We start from the raw sequence: 15,527 nt of genomic DNA on the forward strand, positions 1-15,527 counted from the left end.
TGGACAGATAGTGGTTCCAAAGCATGGGGGAAAAATGGCATTCCTGGTTTGGAGTAGTGGTAGGCTATTATTATTAGACTAAGAAGGGGCTAAATAAATTGCCCATCTCACCCTGGAATTTCTAGGTTGCTGATTTTTGGTTTTTACCTGGCTGGTTATGAACAAGATGGGGGACATGACATGCTTTTTATTTATTTTTTTAAGGTGGTAATCAAGTGATTGACACACTCATTGTATCTACAGATTTTTTTTAAGATATCTTACCCACATCAAGAATGTCCAGGGTTATTATGTCAGATGTAGTAGATCCCAGTCGGTTTGAAGCTTCCACCCAAATCTCATAGGGTGTAAAAAGAGCAAGATCTTTAGGGATGTGGCAGGAATACTGACCCATAGTGTGATATTCTTGACATGTATTATCTCTGCCATACCACCTGAAATGTATAAAAATCATTGATTTCTTATCTTCAACAAACAATACTTTTAAACTATTAAAATTCTTCTTACAATATTCCTAAAATATGTTACATTATTTACACACACTATATAGCAAACTGTACATTGAAATATAGACATTAATCAACTGTATTAAAACTGGTGGAGTGAATAACTTTGATTATATTGTGACAATGGTGTCAAAGAGTGGGATGTATTACAGAGCAACTAAACAGTCAGCTCCTGAAGTTGATGTGTTGCTAGCAGGAAGGCAAGTGTAAGTATATGGGAGACCAAAAGTTAAGGTTAGATAACAAGAGTAGGCCCCACCTCACATATTACAGGACTTAAAGGATCTGCTGATAATGTCTTTGTGCTGCATACCGCTTGATGTTTCAAAAGGTCACAGCTGATATGGCAACAAAAAGAGGACCTTCACAATATTGGGCACAGTGGTATGTTATGGCTGTATAGTGTATATGTAATTAGTAAATGTTAATACAATAAAACCAGAAAATAAGCTGTTACTGCTGGTAGTTATTGGCAGCTTATAGTCCCACTACTAATGTTTAGATAAATCCACATTGCTGATTGGGACTGTATTTCAGTTGAAAGCTTCACTCATGGGGCACAACCAACAATGGATTGGGTACAGTTTTGTGAGTACAATGTTTTCAGTATAAATGAATTTTATGATATAGATGGAACAGAGTGATGGAAAATAATGACATTGCCTATTAACAACCATTAAAGAGAATCTGTCACTATGTTAATTCCGCCTTAAAGAGGTAGTGTGGCGCAAAAAAATTATTCACAGAATAACACACATTACAAAGTTAAACAACTTTGTAATGTATGTTATGTCTGTGAATGGCCCCCTTCCCCGTGTCCCACCACCCCCGCCCGTGTACCAGGAAGTGTGTGGTGCATTATACATTACCTGATCCATGTCGAGCCCGTCCGCCATCTTGTGCCAAACGTCATCTTCGGACGGACGAACGAATTGCGGCTGAGCACAGTTATGACGCGGTGGAGGGGGGGCGGCGGCAGCGATTCGTCCGTCTGAAGATGACGTTTGGCACAAGATGGCGGACGGGCTCGATCAGGTAATGTATAATGCACCACACACTTCCGAGTACACGGTCGGGGGTGGTGGGACACGGGGAAGGGGACGATTCACAGACATAACATACATTACAAAGTTGTATAACTTTGTAATGTGTGTTATTCTGTGAATATTTTTTTAGCGCCGCACTACCCCTTTAAATGAGGGTAGCAAAAACTAGTGATAGAAATGTTGAACAGATCGGTGTATTACATCATTTTGTTGAGTCGTTCTCCTAATATGTAAGAGAATAGAATTGTTGCCACCGACCCCTCTTCTCCGCCACCCTCCAGCTGCAGGTTGACAGTTGCTGACTATACACAGCATGGATAGATAACTACCAATCAGCAGCTAGTGGACAGCTCATGCACAGAGGATTACTTATTGTCCATCTTATTCAGGAGAATATCTCCACATCAGCTGGACAGAATAATGTAAGTGATACATCATTTCTGTTCAGCTTCTTTGTCACTAGTTAATGCTACTCTTAGATGGGACACCATAAACCTACTGACAGAGTTTGTTTTACTTTCATTATGTAGCTTTATGGTATGCACAGTCTTATACAAATACCTGAGCTTGTATTTTAAAGTATAGTTTGTGTGCAGGTAGGTCTCCCCTTCACTCCCGGGAACCCATTTACAGGTTAAATCTTTCATGTTCTTTGACCAGCATGTTATATTGGTGGGTTTCTCTGGTGGTACTAAATCAAATCAAGAAGATATTCCATGTTAGAAATCAAATTGATAGTTTTCTTTTCTAGCTTATATTGTCATTTGATGCATAATTTAACTAGAGCAAATTGACTACAGCTGAAGTCTGGGGCACAAAAAAGTTAACAGCAAAAAGACACAAGATACTTTATAATAATAGAAGCCTAGAAACCGAGATAAACACTTATGATGATCTGTAAGTACATGTTCTGAGGAATGGACAAAGCTTCTACATACTGTAGATAGCTTAATGATAAAAATCTGGTTGTCTACAGTTACCACTAGAGGGCTGCACAGGATACTGCATACTGTTATATGATTGAGTAGTAAGTATTCCAGCATGCAGTAAGGTCATTGGTTAGCGGTGGCTGCAGTCCAGTTTATCATTTATGATAAAAACCATAAGACATAAAGAGGAATTTATAAAACTACTGCACGTACATGTTTTATGGTGTTTAAAACTCTACATGTTTTCCCCAAACTTTGTTTGTGATACTTAGTAGGGGGAGTTATAGACTTCTAGAGCCTGGTGAATTTATTATAAATTATTAATTTATAAATGATTTATAATTTATAACTGATTTATATTAATATAATGTAATAATATAATTGAATATACAGTAGAAATTTACATAAACTGCCAGCTTACATTTTATTTATGGAGCACAATGTGAGATTTTCTTTCAGTAATGTTTCTTTTTAGATTGCTGGTTTGTTTTATTTAAATATTCAGTTTGATGGACAAGCTGGTAGGATAGTTTGCTTTAGTAGAAGACCTGAACATGCAATTGATTCGTAATAGTGTAAGGTATACTGAAGAGCTTAGTAACTATTATTGTGGCTCAGTTACAGGATCTACTGTTATAGGACTTAAGGACAAAAGATTTCTTTAAAACAACTCTTTAAATATGCAGAAAACCTCACAGGACAACAAAAACTGTAGGAAAAGTCCCTTGAATGAGATAACTGGATACAGTTACTACAAAGTGTATAGCACTGTGTCTGGTCAGCAATGAAGAGGCCAGAGAGCTCATTCATACAGCTGAATTGTGGGGATGTAAGTAGGTGGACCCCTACCCCTCTCATATTGATGGTCTATCTCAATGGTATGCCATTAATATTTAGGTCCCAGTAAACTCCTATAATCTAAATGTTAGGATATTGCAATTCTTGCAGTAAGAGGCAAGAAAGAATGCTTGAATTTGAGTTGTATAGTAATAATAATTTCCTGGCAATATAAACAGAATATGAACTAAAATAAGAAAAGAAGGCTAAGATATAGGTATCACATGCATATGGGCCATGTGCCAGGTAACCAGTGTAGCTGTAGAGAAAGATGGATTAAATAATGACAGCGTCTCCACAAGGTAGCCTCAGGTAAAGCCAAAAAAAAAAAAGAATTAATGGGCAGTTAAAAGCTTGTGAAAAGATTGACTGGAAAATCTCCACTGACCTGGGTAACAATGTTATTTTAACTAAAGTAAGTTTTGCTAAAATTAAATAAATCTCATCTCAAATACAGACACATTGCTCAGAAAGAGATCTTCTATCATATTACGTAGGTATATGTGATGAAAGCTCTTCCTTGTGTTTGGTGCTTCGCTTAGTGATCGTAGAATTTTAATCCCCTGTCATATGATGCTGACAAAATTATATTCTAACACATTTCTAGCTTGTTCCCTGGGGATGCAGATAGTTGTATATAGCAAAAGGAGCTATTAGGGTCTTTACACTACCCATGTCCTTGTAGAGGAGTTCAGAACTTGAGTAAAATTGCATAGTAGGGTTTAACCCGTTAAGGACAGTTTAGTAGCATCAATTTTTTTTGTTTCTCATTATTGGTCAGAATAACAAAAAATGGCCAAAAAATTGTAAAAATCTGCAAAAATTTCTAATAGCTGGCCAAATTTTTTTTACCAATTTTCACAACTTTGCTTTTTAGAGAAACGTCTGATTTTTGCACTGAAAAAAAGTGTGGGAAGATAGCTACAACTGGCAGGAGTACTAGAAGTCCCATAATTCCAGCTCGTTAGACATTTTAGGAAGATTTATCAAGAAGTTTTACAGTGGGAATTTTCTTAGTTGCTTATAGCAACCAATCAAAGCTCAGCTATCATATATTCAAGAGCTCCGGTAAAATGACAGCTGGGCTGGCAACAAAATGTTCCTGCTGTAAGACTTGATAAACTGTCAATGCAATGAAATGCTAACTTAGTCAGTACCTGGTTGCGGCATGTTACTGTTGTGGCCAGTGATTACATGTACATGTTGACTGTACATGTTGCTGAGTACATGTTGACTGCATGTGGACATATGACAATAAAACAGTTATCAGCGGGGAACAAGGCACCATGGTAGTGACAGTAGGAGAGGATTGGGTAGGAGAAAAAACAATGGGGGAAATTTGTCAAGGGCAAAATACACACGAATCCCCATATATATCCGTCTAAAAGATCAAACCAGGTAGCTGTACATCGAGGCTTCACATTAGCCATTTATCTAGTTTAGCATTCCTATATTTTCTAAGCCTGAGAATCAAAGACATACATCCAACATATAGACATGAGCCCGCCAGGATTCTCCCGTCTTTGCTGTGACACACCAGGTTATCTCCTGACTGCTGCTTGGATCCATTCAGGGTATTCAAGGCCACACTCAAGGCTGTGCTGTTCAGTATCTTATACAGCTCTGCTGGGAGCCTTCTCCCATTAAGGGTCCAGAACAGATCCTCTGCCTTCAGGTTTAAGTCAGAGTCCACTAAGCAAGATGCGGTTAGTGATGATCCTATCATTAAGGTTGGGTCTTGTGGGGTTATTACAGCGGGATCTGCAGAAGGAAGGTGAATAAACATGTTACACAACAGAATATTAGGGACATTTTAGGGAACTAGAGATAGCATGCATGGGGCTAAGGAGATCTTTGTTTTTATATGTATGTGCATCTATTTAAGTGTATATTTGTAGTGCCTAGGAGTAAGCGTACCTTTAAATATGGACATTTGCGGATATATACTATCACTTTATTGTACTTTCAAGGGTTAACTTGCACTGTAATGTGTATTTGTTATGTTCACTGTAATTGGACTGTACCTGCACCATACTCTGAAGGGGTTAATATAAAGCCAAACTATGACACAAGAGACTTAAAAGCTGGTAGTTTTCCCCTGTTGCTGGAAGATAGTGTGCAGAGCTGAGTTTTTGGAGAGAAAAAACAGACATGTTGACCTTTTCCGTGTTGTTTTTGTCTAGAAAAAAAAAACTACTGTGTCATTCCCATAGACCTGTATGGAAACCCAATACAAGTCTATGGCAGACTAAAGTTGAAACATTGTATCTGTTAATGCTGTGCTTCTCCACTCCACCCTGCCTACTAGAAGGTTCTAGTTTTCTCACAAACAGTATAAAAGGAAGAGTAAGTCAGTAGTCTAGTGTTCTGCAGATCTAGACTAGAGAAGTGAAAAAACTCTGGTAGACCACACAGAAGAGAGAGAAGAAGACGCTGACTCTACAGACCCTGGGTCACCAGCCCTTTGGCCAGAGCAGAAGCTTGCAGAGACCTAGAAGAGGACTGCTAGCTAAGGCCTTTGCCTTACACAAAAAAACTTCTTCTGCTACAGGTCAGAGACTGGAGAAGCCAGCTCATTGTATTGTTTTGCACCAATTTCTTCAATAAAGAAACATGCAGTTTACTGCAAACCCTGACTCTATAGACTTATTTGCCATTCGGGTGCACCACGCCTTACCATCCCTTCCAGAGAGCAGCAACATATGATAACATCTTTAAAGTGTCTTGGGGCCCAGCTTGGGGGGCTCTTCAACCCCAGACACTCCATATTTTTATGTCTGTATAGATTATTAAATACAATTAAAGATGTTGGTAATTTTTCTATGAATGCTAAAAAAATTACTATATAATGTGATTTATTCCCATTGGTTACTTCCTAATGTACCTGTTCATCACTGCTGAAGGACCACCCCTTTGATCCCTCATCCTGTCAGTGCATCTCATACAGTCATTCTGTACACTCAATAACATCCTACATTGGTATACACTGCCTACCACTGCTAGTCTAGGCCTTCACTGATGTTAGGAAGATCTATCAATGACTGCACAAGAACTGGAAAAAATTCCAAGATGAAAAATCCACTTTAAGGTTGCCTTCACACATTTTATTACAGCTGATTTCACATTGCAAGTTTTACAGCGGATTTCGCTGTGGAACTTGCAATGTGAAATCATTTTACACTGTGATATGGTATGTGTGAAGCTACCCTTAGACATGTTTCTGTCTTCCCTTGGCATCTGTAACTCTTGTTCATGTCATGAAAAGGTGCTAGTAGTTGGAATAAAATAGTCCAAATCAGGCAAAATCTTTAGGATATAGCCAGTTTTACAGATGAATGTAGCTCCCTCCCACCTTAACTACACATGTCCTTGGAGGTGTATTGTACCAAATCCTTAACAGGACAAGGCTACAAAAATGTTGGTTTGCATATATTAGCAATTTGTAGCAAAGAACATTTAGTCCCAGATTTATGAATGGGTGTAAAATATACACTGATTTAAACTGCCCACAGCAACCAATCACAGCTCACTCCTCTTGCATGTTACCAGAGCTAAAAGCTGAGCTGTGATTGGTTGCTATTGGCTGTTTATACAGTCTATATTTTACACCCTTTGATAAATCTCCCCCTTTAGTGCTGTTTCACAAATATGTTAGGGAAATATCAAAGTAATATGGGAAGGTGTATCTCTAGGCTTCATTGTCATACATGATTGCATTCAAATTGTACAGTATGTGCTAGTCATTTGGAAGTACTACTCTACTTGTTAAAATATTAATAAATAAAATAGTAAAAGGTAAAAGATTAGTATTAGTTTTCTGTAAGTAATTAATCAAGATTAAAGCATTGAAGGTGAAAAACTCTCTAAGATTTTACAAAAATAAAACAAAATAGGCCTTACACTTTAAATGATGACACAATCAATTATTAAAATCATACAATGTACAAAGACCACATTCTAATACAGGTAGACTTCAACTTTTTCAGACCTATAAAAAAAAACTAACCTGATAAGCAAGGATGCAATTAAAAAATATAATTTTGGGATATGGAAAGTACCCTTCATTGGGAAAACAGGCATAATGCTGTTAAATTGCAATGCACAACCATCTGTTCTGCAGCTTTTAAATGACACCCATGACAATTGAGACAGGAAAAGAATCATGTACTTAATTATTTGTTGTTATCAGTTCTGTTTTACTAGCAGCTATTAGAACACCCAGGTCGCTGGATTTCATACGTATTAGCTATAAAAAAAAAATAAACCTTGTAAATTTCAATTGTAACACATAGTAGCTACAATTAGATTTAAAAGTGAGGGCTTATTCACACTACTACAGTACGTCCCTCAATTGCACATGTACATCCGCAAACTATCAAAATCAGATGCCTGCATATACCTGTATTGAAAGCCACAGGCCCCATTTACTTTAATGTCAGGTAATGATTACGTTCAGGTCATTTCCTGCACCTACACAAGTTTTTATTCGGACTCAAAAATGTAGCAAATCATATTTTTGAGTCAAAAATAAGTAAAGTAAAACCTTTTGTATGTTGTGGGAAAAAACCTGTTTGTAGTCACCAGAATTGAAGTATGTGAAGTATGTGTATATGACTCTCCACTATACCCTATATGTCGACATCCTATGTTGACAGGTTCCTGCCAGTAAAAATCTATTGATTTAGAAATGAGATATTTTTGACTGTCAGTCTGAGCTTTCCTGTTCAATTATTTTGTACATGTTAAAAATAAAAATAATCATGCTTCCAAGTCTCCTAGTCTGTGGCCAGCATAGGATATACAGGGAGGTGCTGGGAAGAAGGGAATATAGTTTTCTATTTTTTGATAGTAAGTTAAAAAAGTTGTTTGAAAACTGAGACTCATAGAAAAAGCCTATGAGTACTGTTTATTCCACCCATTCAGAGGCCTCGTTCTTCCTACAAATATTCTTGAAAACCTGTCAGTCACTCTTTGTTGGTGGAGGGAAGTAAGAATCACACACATTTGCTATAGGTCCTTTCAGTTTAAAAAGTAAAAAAAAAAATAACAGAAGCACCACCTATATTGGCGTGCAATAAAGAGGGTCCAAATACGTGCAAATTCCAAACAATAACCCAGAATCACGTATTAAATCTAACTTTTATTAAATATGCATTAAAAGTAAAAGGTATATGAACAATTGTGTTCTACATACATGAAATAGGCACTTAGCAACAAATCTGGGGTGTTGACCCTCTAATAGACTGGTTAACTATGGGTGGGATTACCCGAATGAATATAAATAGGACCAGGCTACAAAAAAGGATAGTAATGAATATATATCTCTATCTCAATCCAAGTCTCTACGCGTTTCACCCAGATATGTCCCTGGGATCATCAGGAGACTTTAACACCACACAATGGTTACTATCTAGAGATTGTATAGAATGGTTATATTTCAGATACAGAAAGAATATAAAAGTATAGAGATGGGGTAGGAGATGAGTGACAATGTGAATTGTGTGTATCATATGCATGTGTTGGGTGTTTCACCCGTCCTGGCCTCCGATATTTTCAATATAATAATGATGCACTCGATTGAAGTCAAGAAAATTGCAGTGCACACTCCGGATAGAATAAGGGCGTAACTGATGACTGCCCAAATAATGAACATGCAAAATAAGGGAATATTTTTTAAAACTGTTCACACTGTTTTATTTTCTTTAACTTCCAATTGTATTTTGATTTTGATTTTTTTTTTACTGTGTACTAACATAGTCTTTATTTGGTTTCTATCCCCACACTCTACTGAAACTTCCCTAACCAAAGTGGCCAATGACATGTTAATCACCAAAACCTCACGCCAACACTCTTGCTTCCTGTCCTGGACCTATCTGCCTTTTCCACAGTAAATCACTCCATCCAGCTTTAAACTCTCTTATCCCTCTGTGTCACAAGTTTGGCCCTCTCCTGGAGCTACTTACCCTTCACAAACCGTACATTAAGTGCCTCCCATTCATACACCTACTCACCAAACCCTTTAGATTTTTGGAGTTCCCCAAGGCTTTGTTGTAAAACCTCTACTCTTCTCTCCTAATGTATACACTTATGGCCTAGGACAAATCATAGAATCCAATGGCTTCAATTTTAAGGTGATGACACTCAAATCTACCTTTCTGGTCCAGATGCCACCTTTCTCAGTTTTGGCTTCATCCTCCTTCTTTTTCTCTCATCATTCAGGAAAGCCAATAACCTACAATAACTCAGCTGCCACTGTGTTGCACCACAAACAGCTGCTGACTTAACTGCTCACAGATGACCAGCTGTCTCCCTCACCTATTGTTTCCCTCCCTTGTGGACTGTAAGCCTTTATGGGCAGGGCCCTCTCTTCCTCTGTATCTGTCCGTCATTTACTGTGCACTGTGCATATGTAGCTGCCTGGTTTTACGGATAATAAGAACCATAAGGATGCTTACAATTAAATAAGGTATGGTATTGTATTTTATAAGGGTATTTTTGAGGGCACCTTTACATCTTTTCCAAAGCATGTTTTATGGTATATGTCAACAAACCAGCAGATTTGTATTCCAACATACCCTGCAGCATACTTGCACTTCATCTATTAATTCCATTGGCCTAATCTAGTCCTAAAATCCCCAAGTTGTATCCATTTAAGTATATACAGTTTTCTTAAGGCATTAAAAAGTTCAACCACCTGCTATTGCTACAGTATATGTTGGTATACCGTACTGTCAGTTTGCCAAAATAAGCCACTAAACATTTGTTGGCCACAGTGAAGCTCTATACAAAATGTCCAGTACAGAAAGTCCAGTGATTTAATTGGATAATACAAATTACCTGTATTGTCCATGTAAGCATGTTTTCATCTACAATGCTTATACCACATTGTATAGTCCAGTCTTACCGAAAATTAGGCTGTATCCACATTCTTAAAAGAATAATTCAGCATTTCACAGAAGAAACAGTTTTGAGCTGAGGAATGTAGGGATGTGGTTCCAATGTGGTCATATTGTGGTTTCTCATGGAAATTGAACATGAAAAACTGGCCAAAAATGTAAAAAGGAAAGCAAGCCAATGATTTACATCATGCCATTACGTTATTCTACCTCACCACTAATAATAAACTCTACACTTAAAGCAAACATGCAATGGTCATCTTATAAAGTATATGTAAGTGAATTTTCATATGTAACTATGCTAAATAAACTGATCATTTTGTCATTCTTGTCATATTTAGAGAAGAGAATGTATCACCTAGATTTGGATCCTGTTTCCTAGAGGCAACCCCCAATAGTTACAGAAATGAGGCAACGCCATATGCCACAACTTAGGTTCTGCCAAGGACCTAATCTCTTACCCAAATGTACTTACCATGATCAGAATTATGAAAATGACCCAAAGCAAACTGGAAGCCTAGATGTGTTTTTCAAGGCATCATTAATATTGCCATATTTCAGCTCCACACAAAATTTGTTGAAGCATTTTATGTCATACACAATATACAGAGGTTGTTTTTTCCTCTTGGAAAATTGTGCCATCAGATGCTGTCACATGGAGGCAACATTCATTAAAGGGGTTGGCCACTTTATAGTAAAATTGCTCAGCGTATAGTATTAGTCAGTGTACTCAATGTATATACTGACAGCAGCTCCCTGTGTACCTCATAGATATAATATCAGACTCCCCTCCTCCAGGCAGAGCTGCCCTGCTGTGTGGTGTTTCTGTCCATAAGGTGGCTGACATGGAGGAGCATTTGACCATGCACCACCCCTTTGGTCCTCCATAGGCATATACAGGCTCAGTGGTGGACAATGGTCACATGTTCCTCCATGTCAGCCATCTTATGGACAGAAACACCACAGAGCAGGGCAGCACAGCCTGGAGAGGAGTCTGATTTTATCTCTGAGGTACACAGGTGCAGTGAGTACACTTACTAAGGCCATGTTCACATGGCATAAGAGACCAGCCGTTCCGTGACCCGGACGGTTCACGGAACGTTCGGTTTCAGAAAAGATCATCCCGGCCGGTACTGCAGTTTTATCAAGATACTCGCAGGCTACTCTTGAATAATATGGAGGGGCCCCATGGTGAACAACTTGATTCATTAGAATTTCGAGATACTTACTGAATCTCCTGTGACTATTCCATCAAAAAATATTGGTCCTAAAACACCAAAACTTGAAATACCACCCCAAACATTGACACCAGGCTCATTTAGTTGTTGCTCTAATGTTAATGCATGTTCTCATTATACCAGTTTTAGTTTACACCATGTTTGATGAATTTCCCCCTTTATAACCCTATTACACACACTGTCTACCTACTTTTGGACCCCTCTGTATAATGGTAACACAGAAACAGGTTTCGAAGAAAGGTTGCTCTCAAAGTGCATATCAAAACAGTGGCTTATAGATATACGGAAGATTGTCAGGTCACAAGAAGGCAAAATATAATTAAAAATTCTCTGTTAATAAAAGTAAATTTTGACATGTCATTATGAATATCAAAAGTTATTGATCACAGTGAGTCTGCTAAGATCCACTTCAATTAATATATATAGACAGGGGGAGAGTACAGCAGTCATGCAATCCACTCCTGGGCAATATCTCCTGATTCCGACATTGTAAGTCTATGAGGCTACATTGTCGGAATTAGCGAGCGGCCGGGGAGTTTATGTCGTGGTTGCCACGGTTTCTCCCTGGCTATATTTCCTGATTACAGAGGGACTCTGCAGTGTGACCAGCTGTGATACATAACTTAAAGGCGTTATCCAGCGCTACAAAAACACAGCCACTTTCTTCCAGAGACAGCCCCACTCTTGTCTCCAGCTTGGGTGGGGTTTTGCTGCGCAGTTCCATTGAAGTGAATGGAGCTTAATTGCAAACCGCACCTGAACTAGTGACAAGAGTCGTGTTATCTCTGAAAGAAAGTGGCCATGTCTTTGTAGCACTAGATAACCCCTTTAACCTGCCTAATGACGTGTCAAAAGTTTTTTCTTTTTAATGACAAGTACTCTTTAAATCAGGTGATAAATTTAGTTCCTAGTTACGGTTATCTTCTTACCTATTCCCTTCTTTTTGCCCTTAATAGTTAATAGTAGCATACCCATACATATTTTCTTTTAGGGATAATGTTGGTCCATTTGAGGGCTTACTGGGTGTCTCTTCATTAGTGTGTACTGTGTTTTTTTAAAACTAGTCTAATGAAGGTTGTGTTTTAGGTATCCTATAATTATGCTAATTCATGCCAGTATAACATAAGTGTACTGCATGTTCCAGTTCCAAATTCCTAGATCCCTAGGAAGCTGTTAGCCTAGGTCATTAGACCGGTGTGGACCATAATATGGAAGTGTTTATTGTAATTACACTCATTAGCACTGACTTAACTGCTTTTTAATTTTGTCTCCACTGACAGCAACATAATGAGTGTTAAATGAGAAAAGAAATCAAAGCAAGCTATTAATGGAGGATAAAACAGGATGGTGGGCAGCTGAGAAAATCTGAGGCACCAGAAAACATAAAATGAACAGATCTGGATGAATATATATATATATATATATATATATATATAAATATAACAATATTTCATGGGGCAAACAGAATAAAAAAATTCACAGTCCCATCCTGTATAGCTGCAAATATAAATTATTAAGGAGATGGCCTTTTCTTTGATATCTGCTTTGAAAAGCAAAATAGAGAACTATGATCTACTGGTAGACCTAAGGGGGGGGGGGGGCAGTAGATTTCAATATTAAAGCGTCATGTTTTTTTTTTTTTTTTTTGCAGAAATCAGTAGTATAAGCGATTTTAAGAAACTCTGTAATAGGTTTCATCAGCCAAAAAAGCCTCCTTCTGTACTGAAGAAGCAATATCCCAGCCTCCCCCCCCCCCCTGACTTCTTATCTGTGCATTGTCAGGCAAACACGTCTTCATTACACAGAAGCCAGTGAAGACGGGTTCTGCTCTCTCCATTGTAAGCCTATGAAGGGGGGAGGGGCCGAGGGAGATGAGGGAGCAGGAAGAGGTGACATGAAGGTCAGCTGTTTGTAGACTCTATGGGCACCTAAAACGCTAAATTCAGGTGTCAGAAAGGTCAGTGCTTATCTATGAACTTACTGAGAGAAGATTGCAGGGTGTTGTGCTGTGCAGAAATCCTCCGTGCTCAGTCACTCCTAACAGCCCCTCCCCTCTCCATAGCCACATAATGGACACAGAAATCCTGCTTCATCTGATGTGAGGGGGGAGGCTGGGAGATTGCTTTTTCAGTCCAGAAGGAAACTCTTTTAGTACATAAAACCTATTACAGAGTTTCTTAAAATCACTTGTACTGTTGATATTTAATGTCTTCAGAAAAATGACCCTGAAATGACAGTTACGCTTTAAGGTAAACGTTTGTTATAATGGTCATTTCTAAGTAGAATTGGGTAAACTGATTTCTCCTGAGCTTATGCTTCAGTGTACTGAATCATAATGCAATTAGATCATAGGTAGTCACTGATGTAGGTGTCATTCACTTTCCTTTTTGGCTAGTCTGGAACAGGGCACCAAGTATAGCACAGTCTTATATCAATAAAACTGTGTTACGGATCCAATGTAATACTTAATTCTGTTCCCTATCAGAATTATCTGAAATTACACTGAAATCTGAAAAATTGCATGTACAAAACATGCAGCTCCATCCATTGTGCCCTATTACATGGAGCGATAATCTGCCGAATCAGGCCAATTTGGCAGATCATCACTCCGTGTAATAAAGACAACGATCAGCAGATGATGATGATCATCGGCTGATTGTGTCTTTTGGTCCTGATCTAAAACCATTGGCCGCCGGACGTGCATCGCTACAAGTAATACCGATGTGCAGCCCATGGCTGATGAATGTGTAAAGAAAATAATAAAGTTCGTACATTACCTTTCCATATTCTTTTCGCTTCAGAGCCAGTTTCTACTCTCTACTTGGTCATGCACTCCACCCATCCCACCCAGGTTGCCGATGGCAACAACGGCCGTGCTTTTTACGTAGTGTGAACAAATTTTCACGATAATGATCTCATTTGGACGATCAAGCAACGAGCGAGAAATCGTTCATTTTCATCTTTCCACATGTTCTCAAATCATCTATGGTCGTTCACTAAAAATTCGCAGATCGCGTCGTGTGAACAGTCTTTCACCAATTCACCCTATGTGTGAGATGGGCTTAAGCGATCTTAAAATAATCACAATAACGATTTTTCCAAATGATATATTGTTCCGTCTAAACGTTGATTGTTATAAAAACACATCATTAATCCTTCAATTTGGCGAATTATTGCTCTGTGTAAACACAGCATTAGATTGATCCTGTATCCCCAGAGCATAGGCTTATTATATGCCATGGAGAGGCCAAAGTACAGTGTAGGTCCATCCCAGGCATGAGGCCTTGCCATTAGCAGCGAGCTGTTGCTTTTTTGTGTGTTTTTGTGTGTTCGCAATTTCAGCCTTAGCAAATTGCCCCTGGCTAGTGTGAATGGTGTTTTAGAGATAACCAAATTTGTCTTTTTACAAGCCCATTGTAATCCCACTGCACTTCTTGCCACTTACAGTAAAACAGGACCCTATAATTCTGTATGGAGTGGTCGAGAGAGCTTTGAAGATGTAAATATATTGAGTTGTACATTCAATTTACCTGATAAAGTCATTGGTACTAGAAAACTCTAGGAAAAGTCATTATTATTAAAGTAATAATTGTTTTATCTAAGGGTGCGTTTACACAGAAAGATTTATCTGACAGATTTTGGAAGCTAAAGCAAGGAATGGATTTGAAAAGAGGATAGATCCCAGTCTTTCCTTTTGACCTGATCCCTGTTTATAGTCTGTTCCTGGCTTTGGCTTCAAAGATCTGTCAGATAAATCTGTCTGTGTAAACGCACTATGACAGGCTGGGTTCACACTACGTTTATTTCAGTCAGTATTGTGGTCCTCATATTGCAATCAAAACCAGGAGTGGATTAAAAACACAGAAAGGCTCTGTCCACACAATGTTGAAATTGAGTGGATGGCCGCCATATAACAGTAAATAATTGACATTATTTCAATATAACAGCCGTTGTTTTAAAATAACAGCAAATATTTGCCATTAAATGGCGGCCATCCACTCAATTTCAACATTGTGTGAACAGATCCTTTCTGTGTTTTTAATCCACTCCTGGTTTTGGTTGCAATATGGGGACC

The 15,527-nt window shown here is 38.3% G+C and overlaps 1 protein-coding gene across 3 annotated transcripts in view; it reads right to left on the minus strand.

Annotated features, from left to right (window-relative positions):
- The window catches only part of CRLF1 (cytokine receptor like factor 1), an 88,764-nt gene that overhangs the window by 30,204 nt on the left and 43,033 nt on the right, over positions 1 to 15,527 (minus strand). For all 3 annotated transcript variants that reach the window (XM_069964500.1, XM_069964501.1, XM_069964502.1), the window contains exons 2-4: positions 4,801 to 5,079; positions 2,114 to 2,243; positions 265 to 434 (exon numbers count right to left, since the gene is read on the minus strand). In XM_069964500.1, coding sequence (XP_069820601.1) covers positions 265 to 434; positions 2,114 to 2,243; positions 4,801 to 5,079 — 579 coding nt within the window. The remainder of the gene's footprint in view (positions 1 to 264; positions 435 to 2,113; positions 2,244 to 4,800; positions 5,080 to 15,527) is intronic.

This window comes from Dendropsophus ebraccatus, chromosome 3 (genome assembly GCF_027789765.1).
Source record: "Dendropsophus ebraccatus isolate aDenEbr1 chromosome 3, aDenEbr1.pat, whole genome shotgun sequence".
Lineage (NCBI taxonomy): Eukaryota > Metazoa > Chordata > Amphibia > Anura > Hylidae > Dendropsophus > Dendropsophus ebraccatus.